The sequence below is a fragment of the Uloborus diversus genome, chromosome 8 (genome assembly GCF_026930045.1).
Source record: "Uloborus diversus isolate 005 chromosome 8, Udiv.v.3.1, whole genome shotgun sequence".
Lineage (NCBI taxonomy): Eukaryota > Metazoa > Arthropoda > Arachnida > Araneae > Uloboridae > Uloborus > Uloborus diversus.
The window spans coordinates 159,593,621-159,613,093 of NC_072738.1; the positions used below are offsets into that span (position 1 = coordinate 159,593,621).

At 35.7% G+C, this 19,473-nt stretch overlaps 1 protein-coding gene across 1 annotated transcript in view; it reads left to right on the plus strand.

Annotated features, from left to right (window-relative positions):
• The first annotated feature begins 98 nt into the window (after positions 1-98).
• Positions 99-19,473, plus strand: part of LOC129228716 (delta and Notch-like epidermal growth factor-related receptor) — a 26,202-nt gene continuing 6,827 nt past the window's right edge. The window contains exon 1 of the mRNA XM_054863401.1: positions 99-102. Coding sequence (XP_054719376.1) covers positions 99-102 — 4 coding nt within the window. The remainder of the gene's footprint in view (positions 103-19,473) is intronic.

A 19,473-nucleotide genomic window follows, 5' to 3' on the forward strand; every position in this document is an offset into this window, starting at 1 on the left:
GTTTCTTGGATGCTGAGTCTTCGGTCAACTGTCGGAACTGGTATGGATTTTGTTTAAACGGGTAACTGATTTCTTGGATTTCTCGTTCTTCTATCAGAATGGGTAAGTTGACTGCTTTTTTTTTTTTTTTTTTTTTTTTTTTTTTTGCTGGTCAGAGCTGGGGAGTTGGAATTGTGCAGGTCAGCATTTACGTTTATAAGAATGAAACGGAGTGAAACATAAACTGGTGGCGAAGACAAACTATTCGTTTAAAAGTACAGTTGGATTCCGCTACAACGCGATCCGACGTGGGCGAAATGGCTATAACGCGTGTTTTTCATGAGTAATGAATTTTTTTTTATTGCTGAAGCAAATTACTCGCTTGCAACATGAAATTTTTTTGGAAAGGAGCAGCTCACAGTGGGGCGAAAACGACAAAAAGCGATTAAAAATGTTATCAATCCTTTCTCGCTTGTTTGTACACACAGGCATGTTACAATGGAGTTTTTGCGATTTGTTTGGTCTCAGGGTCCAAAGTTCGCAGGTTTACGCAGCTAATTCCTTTTCAGGGTCTTTTTACCGAACATTTATGACTAATTAATATTAATTTCTACGAGGACAAAAGAGGACATTTTTTTTGTAGACTGTTTTGAAATAAATAACCTTGAATTCAAAAGTTTTCGGTGCTGATCAAAACCGATTTTCGGTTCGAGAATTTGATTACTCATTTTTTTTTGTCCTATTACTATCGTTGGACACGAAAGAAATTAAATAAACCTACCTTTAATCTGAAAAATAAATTATAGACTGCTTAAAAGCAATTTTTGTAAATTCCCGCACTCTTGGTTTTTCCACTTTCTAAAAGCTACCTTCAGCTTTGTAGTGGACAAAGGGCTCTAAAATTCCAGTTCTGATTGCCTAAGAGGTAGGCCTGTGCAAGGCTTACCTCTTAGGCAAGGTTTATTAATCTTTAATTGGTTGAATATAGGAAAAAATGACACTTATAATCGCTTTTTGGCGTTTTCGCCCCATTGTGCGGCGGAGCATTAGAATGGGCTTTGTTGACACTAAATATTGGTTTCGTGCATGAACTTTCATCCCTTTAGCATCACTCACAGCGGGAGTTCACACACTGTATTAGTCTAAACAACGCTTTGCTTTAGTTTATACAAATTACCGCTCCGATTCGTAACGTTTTTTTTTTTTTTTTTTTTTTTCCTTCTTATGAATGTTAATGAAACAGAATGGTTCCCAAACGAGGACTTTCATCTAAAATTAGCAAAAGTGGAAAGAAAAATAGGAAATTTCTGATAATGCAAGAAAAGGTAAAGATTCTCGATGCTTGAACAATTATAAAGTGCTTCGAAGGTAACACGACAGTTAGGTATGAGTTAATCTTCGATACGTACAAATAAAGTTCAAGAAAAGGAAATCCGCAAAAGTTCAGAACTTAATTTTAATAATGAAGCTCACAGAGTAGTGTCTGAGCAAAATACAAACATTATGAAAATGGAAGCCAAACAAGAAACAGTAGTGTTCCCACACTGCATAAACTTCATAATTTTTTAAATTATAATTAAAATTATGATATCTACTGTCCAGTGCTATTATAACGCAGTAATGTTCTTTCTGTAAGTAACCTACTGTTTAAGTACACGTATCTTATTGATCATTGATTTTGTGCTTCATAACAGAGGAATCATGTTAAATAGTAACGCTTTTTCTAAAATACAGTAAAACGTCAATTCTTTATAAAACATACGGTAATATATAGTTAAGAAATGGTTTGAAACAATTTGAGGAGTGTCACACATGTCTGAAATAATTGGGTATGCTTATAAAAAATTTCTAAACATACGTTGTTTCCCAACGCGAAATTCCGACTTACGCGAGGGGTCTTGGAAAGCATCCCTCGCGTAAGTCGGGATCCGACTGTATAAATACATGTATGCATATTTTATAACCTATGTCACTAAGTAAGAACGCACCTTTCATACACTCAAGGAATTTTTCAAATAGCTGCAATAGTTTTGGAGATTACCTCGAACACATAAACATTCAAAATTCCGCTCTCTCTCTTTTTTATATTAGTTTGGATTTACGTTTTAGTGGCGATACTAAATTTTCCATCTTGTTTCAAGTATTTGCAAAGATGTTATTATAGGCACGTTGTAACAATAACTGTTGAAAATTTGAAAAAAAGAGCACTTTGAATAAGCTTGCCAGATTTTTGAAATGTTCAACCGGGACAACGGAATGCCCCCCCCCCTCCTTTCCTGTCCATTTCGCAGCAGTTCAAGAGCATAGGTCATTGGAGTGGTTTAGTGGATAGTTTTAAAAGCTGATAAATAGACGGTTACCAATTAAGAACCTAACCAGGGCCAGTAATAAATTACACAAGCATATATATATTTAAACATTTTATTTGGAACATGTTATAATTGTAAGTCACCTAAGAAAGAAGACACAGTTGTAAATTAATTAAAGTATGATCATGATATTCACATGTACTTTTTGTTGGCTAGGACTTTTTCAGAAAGTTTATTTATTAATTAATTATTTAATTTATTTATTTATTTATTATTTATTTTTTTTTGAGCAATCACGATTGCTTATTGCTTTCATTTGACTGTTTTTGAGGTCCTTTGATTTTTCCCACCGCCACCCTCCGCACCATCACCGTCAACCGGCGGGCTCCTCACGCTGCTGCTCCTATAGCGAAAGCCGTCTCCAGGTTGCATCCATGTCCTACACACACGCGCATATATACACAACTACACACACACACACACACACATACATACAGACACTTACACATATACACACACAAAAACCTACACACACACAAAGAAAACTACCCACACTTTCATGCCTGCACACAGACACAAACACACATGCCTACACATACATACCCCATACACACAAACACACATATCCCCCTCCCCACACTCGTGATTGCGAAAACCATAATTTGAATTCAAGATCTCAAAATTTAATTTTTTTTTTTTTTTAAACTTCGTTGTAAAAATCTTCACAAGCTAATCCGATGTCAATTGTACGCGTCAAGGTTACAAATGCAAAATTAATTACGCTAAATATCCCTTTACAGTACTATTTTTAGATTTTGTGGACACCTATAATTAAATTTACCATTTTCCGGGACGTGAAGTTAACCGGCCGGGACACCGGGATTTTGTCTGAAAACCGGGACTGTCGAAGTCAACACCGTAAACACGATTTAGGAACGTTCCTGGAAAATAATAGGCAGCTGATGTGCCCAATTTCAGCCAGTAACATATCTTACAAAAACCAGGAACGGTTTCCGATAAAAGTCAGTAACCTTTCTGAAATATTGAGAAATCTCCCCTATTAAAGCCAGTCGTGAAGCTTCTAGAAAAATTAAATAGGTTTGAATTTATTTGATTAGAACCTTCCTGATTTACCAACAAAGCTCCAGAAATATTGGATCAACCACGGCCAAGCTACGCGAAAATTGCGAGCAAGAACCAGGCATATTTCTTGCCTGCAATTCGTGCCTCGCCTAGCTGTAGCTATCCAGTGACTTATTTGCTCCCATTGGCAGCTTAGTCAGTTCTGACGCGCCGCAAACAATAAAAAGCCGATACACTTGATAATCATGCTCCGTCAATATTTAAACTGGTAGCACAAAATATTTCTCACACCAGTGCAAGATCTGCATTCGTGCATCTTTTAGGAATTCAGGAAACGTTTTTGCGAAGATACTTGATGTTTTGGGGAAATAGGTGAAAACCTCTAAAATTACGAAACGTTCCACGAAAATAACCAGTAACGTTTCGGAATTTTTTTACCGTGAAACGGGGACGTCTGGCAAGCCTAACTTTGAACGAGTCTATCAAATTTTAGTAATCAATCTCAAGGCAATTAATTTCTGAAAGTCGAAATCAGTAGGAAGATGAAATTAAATGTTGATTACTTTGATTGATTATCTCTATAATGAACTAAATAACTTAATAAACACTTCCATTGTCTGCTGCACAAATTCTATTCAGGATCTGTTTTCACCTCGAAAATTCTTATGAAGTAGAAAAAAACTATATTTAGTTTGAAAAAAGAGGAAACTTATATATACGAAACATCACTCGGCTAAGATTTAGATTCTGCACTAAAGCATTTTTGGTCAACGGTATGTAAATTTTACAATTACCTACCAGTCATTTTCATAAGCTATTGCTAACATTAGCTTTTAAAAATGGCTACTCCGAAGATCTTATCATGTTGAAGAATGCTTTCATGTTCGTCTCTCCTCTAATATCAAGTAGAGAGACTGCAATCATACTTTTAGCTTAAATAATGTAACGGGTCCGGTGAGACTTCAAACTTTCTTGAAAGGACGACACAGTTCTTGATTAAGAATACAGGAAATTTATTTACACTATGTACAGGGAAGATCGTCAACAACTGCTAAATTAATCATCAACAATTAAGCAAATATCACACAAACCGTAAACTCAACGGTTACACACGTATTTACTTCCAAATACGAAAAACAACACAGCGAATTGCCTCGCAATAAACACAGCTAATACACTCTCAGCACAAATTCTCAATCGAAACACAGCTGATACACTCTCAGCACAAATTCTCAATCGAAACTAACTTTTTACCACGCGGGACGCTTTTATAAACATCGAAAGAAATCTCTCAAATATTCCACAAGATTCCAAACGCTTCTCGAAAATAGTAGACAGTTATCAAATTTTATCAATGAACAAAAAAAGAAATAGGGGGGGTCGTATACTTTAGCCGAATGTATAGGGGTTGTATGTTCATTACGGGAAACTATTAACAGGTTACGTCACTACAATAATTACTATTTACAGAATTTGTAACAATAAATATACAGGGTGTTTCAAAATGAATAGCGGGGTTTTAACATGTTATAATATTTATTACACCAAACTTACAGCCACAAGTGATATATCAAATGAAAGAGAAACTCAAACAGTTTTACATAATAGCCTACAAGTGTTCAATGTGAGCACCATTCGTCACTCGGCACACGTCAAGACGATGTGCGAGTTCTTCCCAAACTTTGATGAGTGTCTCATTAGTAATTGCTGCAACAGCTGTTTCAATCCTGTTCCTTAATTCTGGAAGGTCGGCTGGCAGTGGAGGCACATACACACGGTCCTTAATAAACCCCAAAGATAGAAATCACACGGCGTTAGGTCGGGTGACCGTGGAGGCCACGGGAAACAAGCCCTGTCGTTAGGCCCCTTACGGCCAATCCAACGGTCGGGTACAGTTAGGTTAAGCCAATCGCGTACCTCATTATGCCAGTGAGGCGGCGCACCATCTTGCTGAAAGATGAAGTTTTCTGTAAAACACAAAACGCTTTCTGTTCTTTAGGCGCCATCTTTGCTACAAGCGCTTTCTAGCGGATTGCAGCAGAAACATTCCAAGCGCATGCGCACTGATGCCAACAAACAAAAAACTGTTTGAGTTTCTCTTTCATTTGATATATCACTTGTGGCTGTAAGTTTGGTGTAATAAATATTATAACATGTGAAAACCCCGCTATTAATTTTGAAACACCCTGTATAAGTTCGTCTATAGCTATATGTTGAAAGATGGACGACCATGTGATAGTTGATTTATTAAGTCTTCGTTAAAGTTTTTTAATATTTTAAATGCATGATAATAAATGGTGGTAAATTCGGTTTCCTGTTTCATCTGACTTGTTAAGTTGAGTGAAAAATTTAAAGTTGCTAATGCATGGTGTTGACTGTAAGATAATTTTACTTATTTATTCTTTTTTTCCTTTAGCAATAAAAGAAGTTAACATTTCTTTTTTAAATTTTGTAACTACTTGACACGTAGGTACTGCTGTAGAAAAAAAAAAAACATGAAACATTTGCTACTAACACTAGAGACAAGTTTAAGGTATTAATATTTCTGAAATAATGTACTTAACATAATTCCATTACTTAATTGATGTTAAGGGGCATCTTTATCTTTACTAATAATAAAGCTGAAAGTCTCTCTGTCTGTTAGGATCTCTGTGACCGTTCGGCCGATTTTCATGAAATTTGGCACAAAGTTAGTTTGTAGCATGGAGTGTACACCTCGAAGCGATTTTTCGAAAATTTGATGTGGTTCTTTTTCTATTCCAATTTTAAGATTGTCATCCTCTATAGGACCGGGTTGTATACTTGCTGCTTGATAGGTTGGCTGACTGTAACTGCTAAAAGACATTTGAAATATGTTGTAGCAAGAACATGCTCTAAATTAATTCACACGTGAAAAAATTCCGATTGGCTTATAGGATAAATATTATAAATCGACTAAGAGTTGAGCCTTTCTTAAACACGGGATGCTTTGTACTCGTAACCTCTTGTACTCGTTTTCTTCAGAAAAGTTGCTTTTTTCACATCCCTTTATTTATTTATTTTTGTCAGCAATTTCTTCCTGATATTATATTTGTGAGCTACATTCTTTAACTATATTGTTTTAAAAACCGAAATACGATCATGTAGTTGTATTTCTCCAAATTGTAATTTCATTTCTTTTTCCTCTCTGTCAATTTCTTTCCTCTGAAATGTTCTTTGTTCGTCATTGTTTTAACTCTTGACTTTGAATGTAGGGTAATTATGTGCAATTACTCTTTAAGTTTAGAATCTGCTAAACAACATGTACTTAAGTGGATTCATTATTCATTAGAGGATGTTTTTCATTTCGATTTCAGTATGAGTAAAAAACCTTAAAGAATATCCCCAGATGCATGCAAAATTACAACCTAGAAGCACTGATTAATATCGTCAATCTGCACTACTTGAATTCAAAAACTGATTTGCTCGAAGCGAATCTCAGTTATAATTCGTTTGGATGAATTTTGAGGAATTGGCATTCCGTGACTCTAATTGGTTTGTAATCTTCAATGCTTGTACACACCTCATCCTCCGTAGCCTCAAATACATATAAAAGTTTTGACGGAATTTTTTGTCGGCATCGTGATGTTTACTTCTTTCACGTGTTCCCAACACTCAGCATTCAGTTTGGTACAGAGCTCCTTGAAAAGGACAGGCTGACTTATCCGACATTTTGGTTCTGAGACAGAATCGGATCCAACCTCGTTTCTAGTATTTATAAATACGTTACAATATTCGTTGACTGTTAAGTCGTAAAATAATTGATAAGTGGAGTAAAAAGTCACTAAAGGTAAATTTAAAAACATAACTTCGTTCACAAATTCAGCAAAAATGTATCGGGAGATGTTTACAGGAATAAACCTCATTTTCACACCCTATTTGTTTTTCATTTGTAGTAATTACATCATATTTACATACACAATAAAATAATCAAACATCAACCCACTTTAAGCTTGGGCACCAGTTTTCAGCCACGAGGCTTTGACCCAAACTGTCGGATACGTCAGCTCCCTTATACAGGCGCCTTCGTTGGATGAAAAATACTACCTTTTTCCTGTAACGGATTGGACAACCGGAATTGGTGCTTACGTATATAAGAATAAAACAGTACGAAACAAAAACTGGTAGTAGAGACAAACTATTGGTTAAAAAAATGGTATGAATACATATATGCATAAATTATAGCCAATGTCATTCAGTAAGAATGCACCTTTCATTTGGTGAAAGAATTTTTCAAATAGTTGCAGTGGTTCCATAGATTACCTCGAACATATAAACACACAAAAAATCGCTCTCTCTCTTTTTATAATATTGATATAGAAATAAATGTACAGGGTGTCCAGGAAAGGACAGGGTGTCCTTCCTGGACACCCTGTCCTTTCAGGGGGGTCCTGTCAGGAAAGGACACCCTGATTTCAAAATTAAATATCTCGAAAACAAAGGTCGATTTTGGAATGAAATAAACGGTATGTTTATAGTGAAACCCATAAAAATCATATACAGAAACTTGAAAATTAGTAACAAAAATTGCCAACAGAGGGCACTGTACGCTGTTATTGCAATAGAAGCTCCCAGAAATAGTGCTGCAAAGGGGATGGACGATAATTTTTAGCATAAATGTAAGTACCTCCGAAATGCAAAACTACTGCTGAAGCGTCTACCCCCTTCGTAGCACTATGTATGGGGATTTCCATTGCAATTACAGCGTGCAGCTCCCCTGTTGGCAATTTTTGCTACTAACTTCCAAGTTTAGTACATGGTTTTTATGGGTTTCACAATAAACATACCGTTTATTTTATTCCAATATCGTCCTTTGTTTTCGAGATATTTAATTTTGAAATCAGGGTGTCCTTTCCTGGACACCCTGTACTCAATTGAATTCATTTGCCATGTTTCTCGTTTCGGTTTTTGTATGAATCAGAAACCTTAAAGGATAGCCCGAAATGCATGCGAAATTAAAACTTTTAGTATCACGGTTTATTATCGTCTATTTACACGACCTGAATTTAAAAACTAGTAATTTGCCCGAAGCGAATTTCAGTTATGTTTCATTTCATTAAATAGCGTAAAGATTCTGTGGCTCTGAGTGGTTTTTAATGGCCTAGGCTAACAGCATGCTTTTTACCTCATCTACTGCAGCCTCAAATACGTTTAAATATTTCGTTCAAATGTTGTTCGAAGAGATCATTTAACTATTCTGCGAGTGTGGAATGATCATTCGACATTTTATTATCGGCAGGCCTGAGTGGGATCCATTTACCTGACTTCATATAGGGTGATTGGAGTAGGCAAAATTGTACAAACATTCAATAGTTTGTTTTTACTTATAAGAACAAAACAGTACAAAACAAAAACTGGTAGCAAAGACAAACTATTTGGTTTAAAAAAATAGTATGAATACATATATGCATAATTTATAGCCTATGTCATTCAGTAAGAATGCATCTTTCATATAGTGAAAATTTTTTTCAAATAGTTGCAATGGTTCTAGAGATTATCTCGAACATATAAACACACAAAAATCCGCCCTCTCTATAAATAGTATAGATTGGCAGCCCTAGCATTATTATCTATGCATTAAGCTCTGCAATAGAGAAAAGCCTTCGGAAATCTTGAAAAATAAATGTTCCAGCAATTCATTTTAACAATAGCTAAAGCTGGGGTGCCCATTTGAAGAGGGGGGGGGGGGGCATGAGGCTGACTATACCACTGAAATTATCAGAGAATTTTTTTAAAAGTATTTTAGACTCTTCAATAGGGGAGCCTGTTGTTTGTTCTTAGGGGGAGGGGGAGAGATACTCGGGAAAATTGAGGGGATGGGCTTCCCTTACTACATTATTTGTATATTGAGCTCTGCAATAGTGAAAAGCCATCGGACATTTTGAAAGGGTAAATATTAAAGTAGTTTATTCCAATAATAATTGCTAAATCGACCTCCATTGTTTCAGTTTGCAAAAATAGAGGGTCTATCAAATTGCAGCAAAATTAAATTTTTTGCATACCATAAAAACTAGAGAATATTTGAGCTCAAATTTCGCATATGCATATAAATGTTCTTCTAGGTTTTTTTTTTCTTGCATTTATTTCATATGGTTTCAGATTTATATAATACTAGAGGACCCGACAGACGTTGTTCTGTTCAAACTTTGTGAATTGAAAAGTTAAAAAAATTCGATAAGCTATCAAGTGTTTGAACCGTTCTGTTAAAAAAAAATTCAGTGACTAAAAGTACGTCTTTTGACTGAAGGAAACAACCCCATTTTGTTTGCTTCTGCCACTATCAGCAAGGCCATGGCCGAAGAACTTTGGCATCCACAAATTCGGCGACATTTGGGAAAATTGCTAAGACTCTTAGTTTTCAAACTCTTCCCGCAATTCCTACATTGTATGCGGGAATTATCATAACGTAGATCGTAAAATATGCAGAATTGGTGAAAACATTTCCCCATTGCTTATATTCCGTGGGGCCAAGTTTGTGGACCTTTAAGATATTAAAATGAAGCGAAGCTAAAAGACGTAACCATGGCAATTCGAAACAAAACATCAATAATTTTAATGGAGATTAGATTTATTCAAATTTTATTTTTAACGGCTTGTAACTTTTTTTCCTTTGGAGATAGAAGGTTACTTTTTCGACTGAAGGTCGAGATATTTCTGGAGTAAAAAATGTCGCTTTTTCCAACGGTGTCAAAAAGAAAACTCTGGGACAATTCCTTCACATTTTTTTGATAGATTTAATGAAGAAAGTATTGCCAAAATTTCAGCTAAGCCTAAAAAAGTTCGAGATTAAAATGCAAATTGCTCCCGTCGTAATGAAGTTAGAGCATTGAAACAAATATCTTAGAACGCGGAAAATTCTACCCTTTTCAACGATATAAAATATTAATATGTGCAAGAAATTTTTCACCCCTTTAATAGCCAATAATAGGCAATTTACGTGAAATTTTGGGCCTAAATTGGAATAAAAAAAGAACTATATATCGGATGTTTCCGAATTATAGCCTATGTTACTCAGTAAGAAAGCCCCTTTCATGTAGTGAAAGAATTTTTCAAATAGGTGCAGTGGTTCCGGAGATTACCTCGAACATATAAACACAAAAATCCGCCCTCTCTCTTTATAATATTAGTAAAGACTTAGTTACAATTAAATAACTAAATTATATCGAATATATTATTTCTGAAAAAAAAGAAAAGGCTTCAGTCAGAAACCAGAGTTTCATTTTTTATGGTAAAGGTCGAAATTGGTCGTATAGGTCAGTGATGCATACTTGAAATACACCGCCAGGTCAGTCATTCCATCAGGGACTGCAGTTTCGTGCTTATTAGCCCTCATCAGCCCGGCATAGGAAGTGACGGTATAAGAGGTTTAAAAAAAACTTGTTAATGAAGCCATGAGTGCCAAACAAACTGGTAGTCAATAAAAGAATTAGAACACACCAGACGAGTGACCAAAGCAATGATTCGATTTACCTCGAAGTAACTTATTGAAAATGTATACTTGGTTCCCTCTCAAAGTTGTACAGAGCGATAATGCTATAAGATATTCTTACAAGGTTTCTTTTTATTTATTCATTTATTTATTCGTGCATTAAAATTTTAACTTTTTAGAGAAAATAAGCTATTAATGTCTGAGTCGAGTCAATATTGTATGGTCGTTTTCCTCGCTGTGCCCTTGTCAATACTTTCCAAAAAATGAAATGTTAATTTTTATTTAATTCCCTATCATTTGCTACATTAGTTTTCTCCATAACTGAATGGTTTTTCCGTCAAATATTTTAAATTTCTGCATACTGACGTGAGCATGATGTGTCTCAGAATTTATAAACCAGAAAAACTATGATAATGGTTATATTTTGCGATTACTGCATCACAGAATTTGTAGAATATATTTTGCTCATTTGAATCTAAGAACAAAAGGTTCGTAGGTGCAATTAAAGGTAAGTAAACTTCCGTCGGATTTCCCTTCTAGAAAAGACGGAAGTTTACCAACGCTTTTCTTTTTTCAACAGTCAAAGCTTTCAACGAGGCATCGGCTTCAAAACAGAAAAAGCTTTGCAGAAAAAGGTAAGAAAATCTTTGCTTTTGATGTACTTAATGATTTTACTGACCCACCTTATTCTTATAGTTGTAATCAGTTATAGAAATTTAACATTTTTAATGCTAGAGTTAGCATTATTATCTGAGATTTAGCATTCAAGGCTTGGATCTGACATTTGGCACGATAATTATCAGTAAAACGATATTAATTAGCATTGTTTGTGTAAAAAATACGAAAATGTGTGTATACAGGGTGTTCCGTTCTAACCTGCAAGCCCTTTATCTTCGTAACCGTTAGTCCTAGATGTATACTTCCAATTGCAAAAATGTTCAAAATCAGATGCAGGGTTAAGATGTTGAAAGTTTGAAAAGAAAATAAAAATGAGTCAAAAAATAATAATAATTTGAATTTTGACATCTTGAATTCAAATTATGTTCGTCGCAATCACGAGTGTGTGTATGTAGGCGTGTGTGTTTGTGTGTGGGGGGTATGTGTGTTTGTGTGTAGGGGGTATGTGTATGTGTGTAGGGGGTATGTGTATGTGTGTGTAGGCATGTGTGTTTGTGTCTGTGCGCTGGCATAAGTGTGTGGGTAGTTGTGTGTATGAATGTGTGTGTGGGGCGGGGTATGTGTATGTGTGTAGGCATATGTGTTTGTGTCTGTGTGCAGGCATGAATATGTGGGTAGTTGTGGGTATGTTTTTGTGTGTGTATGTGTAGGTGTCTGTATGTATGCGTGTGTGTATGTGTTTGTGTGTGTAGGTGTATGTGTATGTAGGTGTATATGTGTGTATGTGTTTGTGTGTGTAGGTGTATGTGTATGTAGGTGTATATGTGTGTATGTGTTTATGTGTGTGTATGTGTGCGTGTGGTTGTAGTTGTGTATGTATGCGCGTGTGTAGGACATGGATGCAACCTGGAGACGGCTTCCGCTGTAGGAGCAGCATCGTGAGGAGCCGGTCGACGGTGATGGTGCGGAGGGTGGCGGTGGGAAAATAAAATCAAAGGACGCCTAAAACAGTCAAATGAAAGCAATAAGCAATCGTGATTGCTCAAAAATCCGAAATTCAACTTTTTATACGGGCCCTATGTCCCCTAACTAATATTTAGAGAAATAATCCCCATTGAAAACTATTACTAAGAGAAAAAACTTGACATCTGTTGACGTTTGTGTGACCAACAAAACTCAAGGAGATATTCCAGTTTAAAGTTTTAAGGGACCACACAGAAGATGAAATTGGAACTTATCACTCTTTCAGAAGAATGACAGGTCATCAAAAGAAAAACAAAATGCTTATATTTTTTCACTGTTATTCAAAAAAAAAAAAAAAAAAGCAAGGTTATGCCGTGACACGTAAAAACACACCACGAAACCTCGAATAATTTGAAAAATCACTCTATGCACACATGTAATTTTAAACACTTGTTAACCACTATATTTTCCCCTCAAGAGGTGTTGTTGACGGCGAGTGAAAAGTGGTGTAAGTCACAAAACGCTGTGTTTCATATCCCGATGAATATTGGTCGTACTAATATCAAACTTTTTTTGTTGGAATTATTTTTCAATGGAGATTATTTCCTTAAATATAAGTCAAGGGGACCTGGGGCTCGTATAAATGTTAAACTTTGTATTTTTTGACTTATTTTTATTTTCACTTCAAAATTTCAATATCGTAACTCTGCATCTGATTTTGAATATTTTTGCAATTGGAACTATACATCTTGGATTAACGGTGGCGAAAATAAAGGTCTTGAAGGTTAAAACGGAACACCCTGTATGTACAAGTAAAAGCATTTAAAAACAGCTTAAAAAACAGCTGTTTGCAGAATCTTTTTTAATGCTTTTATTAATACATATAATACACGCTGTCACATTTTTACTCATTTCATTGTGCAATGCTTTCGACTGCTTCTTTTACATATTATTTGTGTATTTTAAAAGTTTGCTCCGTTTGAATTAGAAAATTGAGACAGTGAGAAGCAAAGGAATGTAAGTGCCAAAATTTAAAATTTGGAGATAAGCAGCACAAATGGTAACAGAGCCTCTCCTTTGTCTTAGGGTAAGAGATGGTACTAGTTGCCCAGGTAGGTTCTGACAGCATGACTTAGAAAAAAATCAATGAAAGCCTACCTAGGATCTAAACTTTAAATGCGTTTTACAAGCTGCTGAGGTCTCAGAGCTAACGGCATCAATCACCTTCCAGGAGATCCACTCAAAGATTAAACACAGGGATAATATCACTTGGATTGTCCAGCCAGAACACCATTGGTACAGATGTTCACGACCTGGTAGCTCCCTGACCCCTGGGTTTGACAGACAGGAACAAACAACTCTTGCCTGTTTTCGTAGTGAACTTCTTAAAACTTTAAAATTTTCGGAGGGGTCGAAGACTTTTCAGACTTGTTCCAAGTGTTCCGTTGAGCAGGCCTCGCCTGACCATACTGTCGTGCCTGGGGCTCTCCAGGAGAGATTTGACTGAAGACCCAGTGACGGTGCTGGATTTCTTGAGGGTAAACAAACTCATGGACCTGGTCTAGCTCTGCTGACCATGGGGGCATGCAACAACAACAACGCGTTTTACTCGAAAATTTAAGTAGTCCACTTACATCCCTTTGCTTCTCACTGCCTTAATTATCATCAATTCACAAAATTTTCAACAGTAATAAAGGAATAATGTAATATATGATCTGTCATAGTTGTGTAATCAGTATGCTTAAGGGAGGCTGGATCAAGGAATCAAAAAAATAAAGAGTATTTCCACTGCATTAAAAAATTCCGAAACGTCACTGATTATTTACGTGAACCGTTTCGTGTTTAACAGGATTTTAACAATTTCCTGTAAAAATTAAGTACATTTGCCAAAAAGTTTCCTGAATTACTACTGTCCACCTCTGGAAAGTTCAACCCGGCTGTTCGACCGATAAAACGATTAAATTTGTTGAAATAGGGGTGAGGAAAAACAGCTTGAGAGCTGGTGGATGTAGTTTTCAGTGGTATTGCCCATTTGGCGAACAATATAATTCATGTAAGTAGCAAGCGGTACAGGATTTTCTCGCCAATAAAAGGGTTGCAATGGTAGCCCAACTCTACGCCTGACAATTCCTCTTCTAACTGATTGCTCTCCCTTGAAAGAAATGGACTAGCTCAGGGCCGTAGCTCAACTTCTCGGAGTTGGACAGTACATGTTGCACTAATGCAGACTTTTGACGGGTGTGAAAAATATTTTTAGACACCAGTTTAAAGATAAGCTGAGCGTATTTATTAAGCGCATCGGCTTCAGATTGAGTAAGGCAAGTCCAGACTAATTAAATTCCGAATGAGTGTTGTTAAGTGTTTGGGTTCCGCAGTTTTGTAAGTAATTGCCGGCAAGTTAACGCTTGGAACCTGAAATTCCAGCTTAGCTCTCGCCATTGCTTGTAAATAAGGAAGGCGTCAATTTACCTAAGCTATGTGTGAAAGCTCCAGAAACATGGTTAACTGTAACCGGGGAAATTTCTGTACCATTTAGAAATATTCAAAGATAATTTCAGGAAGGGGTGGATTTATAGCGGAAAACATTTCTGTTTTTTAAAAGATATGTTACTGGCAAAAATTGGGCACATTAGCTGTCCATTATTTTCCAGGAACGTTTCAGAATTGCTTCAGAATAGGCAAAATGCATACCTGAAAGATGCTATAACTGCTACCAAACTCGAGCAGGGGCTCAATCCCGGGACCATTCGATTGAATGCTGAACTCTCTACCGGCTAAACTCCCCCCCCCCCCTGAAACTTCCTTCTGACAATCCAAGAAGGGAAGTTTCAATCCATTAAAGGACCTATACTTTGATGATTTTAAATCTCTAACTTAAGAGAAGATGTACATTTTTAGGTTTATTTTCGTCTTCAGACAGCACGATAAGCTTTAAAATAAGGGGTGCATCATGGATTACCTTTATATTATTGCCTTATTCCTTTATCATGGAGTATGATAAAGGAATAAGGAAGATCTCGCGAACTGACAGAAAAACAGGCAAGGGAAATAATACATAAGATTCAAGTCAAGTTGGTTGGTTATTATTTTCGTCTACTAAAAAAGGGGAAAAAATGAATCATACTTTCACTGATGCAGAAACCTTGAGGTTATTTGAGGCAGTGAGAAGCAAAGGGATGTAAGTGGCAAAGTTAAAAATTTGGAGACAACTAGTACACATGGTAGGTAAACCTCTCCTGTGTCTTGGGGCAAGAGGTGGTACTAGTAGCCCTGGTAGGGGCTGCTATACAGTATGATTTAGGAAAAAATTTCAATGATAGCCTATCTAGGATGTTATCTTTACACGCGTTTCACTCAAAACTTGAAAATATCCCACTTACATCCCCTTACTTCCCACTGCCTCATTTATCAATTTCAAAACATCGAGAATAAAAAATGTTGGAACGGAACTAGTTTCAATTAATAATAAGCAAAATTAATTTTTAGCCATAGATTATAAAATCTATATGTTAATAATACAATTATTGATTTAATGGAGGAAAGACTAATGTAATAGTCTATTGTAAGCGCTTGAGCCCCGAAACACAGACTTGGTTGCGCCACTGCCGGCGCCTTATCTTCAGGAATAATTTCACTGAAGGGTTTTCCGAAGGTGCCGACTGTCTCAGGTGAGACAAGTACAACTATACTCAGGGTTGGCCGAATTGGACCCAATTGAGTTGGACCCAATGGGTTTTTTTTTTTGAAAAAAACCATTTAAAAAAAAACCCATTATTTAACCCACTTTTGGGGTTTTTTTAAAATTTTCTGAGAAGTTTTTTAAAAAAAGTAATTAATTTAAATACTTTCACAATTTAAACTTCTTTTTTCATTTGTTCTTCACCACAGACTATGAACATAAAAAAAAATGAATTTTTAAACTTTAATAGTATTTCTTAACTCTTAACGGCATTAAAAAAAATACTTCAAAGATTTTAAATAAATGTATTTAACGTTTTTCTTTAACTGGTCATTAAATAACTCAAATAATATTGACCAAGTCCTGTCAGGTCTGATTTTCTCAATATTTGTATATTGTACAGAGGAAACTTATCTAGTTGAAAGGCTTTCATGTAAATTATTTTCTGCTAACCAAATCTCGAATAAACAAAAGTATATTGTTTAGAAATAAACAGATTTTTCACACGGTGGACAGAAAACAGAACAAGTACAGTATTTTCATTATCTTACGAAAAAATTTAACATTTCTTACTCTGTACATAGAAATAGAAAAACAGACAACATAAATTTCCAAGAAATGTCTTGATTAAACTGGAATTCAGTAAAAAGGGATTTAAACTACTTGAGGTTCTACAGTAGTTTTACATAACAAAATGAAGGACAATAAAGTAAAATGCAAAAAAAAAAAAAAAAAAAATGTAGTAATTAAAAACGAACAATAGATTTTATCACTCGAGAGGTAACTTTGCCTTAACTGTTGGTAATAATGAAAATTAAAAAATCTGAAACTTCACCATTCTTGGGTTTTTTCGTCTTTTGTACTTTTTTTCAGAAAACGCTGAATTTTAACTAGTTTTCCAGCTTTTTTTACCCAAAGACAATTTTTGCACTTTGTCCATATACTTACGCTACAATATGCTACAAGTACCCCACATTTACCCCAGTGGCGTACCCAGGGGGTGGGCTGATAGGGCTACAGCCCCCCCACCCCCTGAAATTTTCAAAATTAATTATAAAAATTATAATAAAGAACAAGTTTTTTTTTTATGATGTATTTTTGAAATCTTACATTCGTATTGATATCAGAAAAGCGATACATGAACTTTTCTTAGCTACAGTTCATAAGTATCCCTCCCCAGCTCAAAGACGTTCGAGCTCAGCCCCCCCCCCCCCCCGAACTGATTTGTCTGCGTACGCCGCTGATTTACCCTAAAAAAAGACAAAAAAAAAACCATTTCTTTGAGGGGAAAAAAAAACAACATTAGTTGGGTTTTTTTGGGTTTTATTTTTAAAAAACCCAAAAAACCCTGGGTCCATGGGCTTCTTAAAAAAACCCGGGTTTTTTGCCAACTCTGACTATACTGCGTTCACGGTAAAAATAAACTAGATGTAAACAAAGAAATACGCTTCGTCTTTGCGAAAGAACTAGAAATTAGAAAGAAAGAAAGTAGACATTTGGCTACGTCAATCACGTGTTTGGGACTTGGACCAGAGCAAATCGATGCCAAACAAACGGCGAACGCGAATCTTTCTTTTCCTTTTCTTTTTTCTTTTTGAGCAATCACGATTGCTTATTGTTCTCACTTGACTGTTTTGATGTCCTATCATTTTATTTTCCCACCGCCAACCTCTGCAGCATCACCGTCGACCGGGTCCTCACGATGCTGCTCCTATAGCGAAAGCCGTCTCCAAGTTGCTTCCATATCCTACACACACGTGCATACATACACAACTACACACACACGCACGCACACACACACATACACAAACACATACACACAACTACCCACACATTCATGCCTGCACACAGACACAAACACATATGCCTACACACACATTCATATACACAACTACCCACACACTTATGCCAGCGCACAGACACAAACACACACACTCAAACACACACGCCTACATACACACACTCGTGATTGCGGATAACATAATTTGAATTCAAGGTGTCAAAATTCAAATTTAATCTGTAATTTTTTTAATCTGTTTTTTTTTTTTTTTTTTTTTTTTTTTTTTTTTAAGTCACAGAGAAAATCCTGAAAAGTGACCATATAGAGAAACCTTCTAGTAACAACCTATTTGCCTTCTTCCGGCCTATCTTTTACGTGAACACAGTCTAATTACAGAAAAAGTGAGTGCGGGGAGATGATTCTCCAGAGAGTGTTTGTTTTTAGCCTACTTTCCCAGTAAAAGTCAGAAAAAGAAGAAAAAAGCATGAAAGAAGGCTTAATGCATCTGAAAAATATCGTGAAAAACAAAAAAAAAGTCAAAAATAAATAAAATAATTAAATAAATATTGAAAAATTAAAAATTGGAAAGTAGGGTATTGAGATGGGGAAAAATGTCTGTCGGTCTGTCTGTCTGTCCCCCCTAATAACTTTTGAATGAATAGTCCGATTCGAACAAACTTTTTTTTGTTCGAAAGATCTCGGCGAGGACACCTCATTCCCATATTTCACTTTTTGATTTGAACTATTTTTTGTTCAATTTTGAACAGTTCAAAAAAACTTAACATTAGCGCCTACGGGGAAATTCAAAGCAATTCCGAACTGTGAGGCGAATTTGCTTCAAACAAACTTTGTAGGAAAAAGCTTTTGATAAAAAACTTGTATATAAGATATCTTTTTGATTTGAACAATTTTCCGTTCAATTTTGAACAGTTCAAATCCCTTAACATTAGCGCCTACGGGGAAACTGAAAGTCAATGTAGATTCCGTACTTGAAGGCGGATTTACTTCAAACAAACTTTGTTGGAAATAGCTCTTGACGACCTACTCCCGACTCCGACTCCGAGAATTTAGGGGGACCTGACACCGACTCTGACTCCTGTTCCCGACAATTAATCGGACTCCGACTCCCCGACTTCGACTCTGACTTCGTAGTTTTGGCAAACATTTATACACGGAGGACAAATGACTGACTCCGATTCTTGGATATTCGACTCCGACTCTTTTATCCCAAAATGAGATTGACTCCGACTCCGACTCCGCTGCTGTGGTTTTAACTGTGAAATAATTATTGTTGATATGATTTGTTTTTATTTTCACGCTAAAGTTTTTAATTTAGGTATTTAGTTTTCGGTGAATAAACTCGAAAAATATGCGCAGACGATTTTTTTTTTTTTTTTTTTTTTTGACAATGAAAATTATTTCTTTAAGTTGACATTTTATTGTTTTTTTTTTATTTTGGTAAGTGCATTAATTCGTTTAAAAAATTATTTTCGACAACAGGGGAAAAAGAAACGATTTTTTTTATATGATGTATTTATTTTAATGAACTTATTATTACATTTTCGTTTTGAAAGCTGTTAAAAAATTTTTTTAATGGAAAGAAGTGTATTAGCTG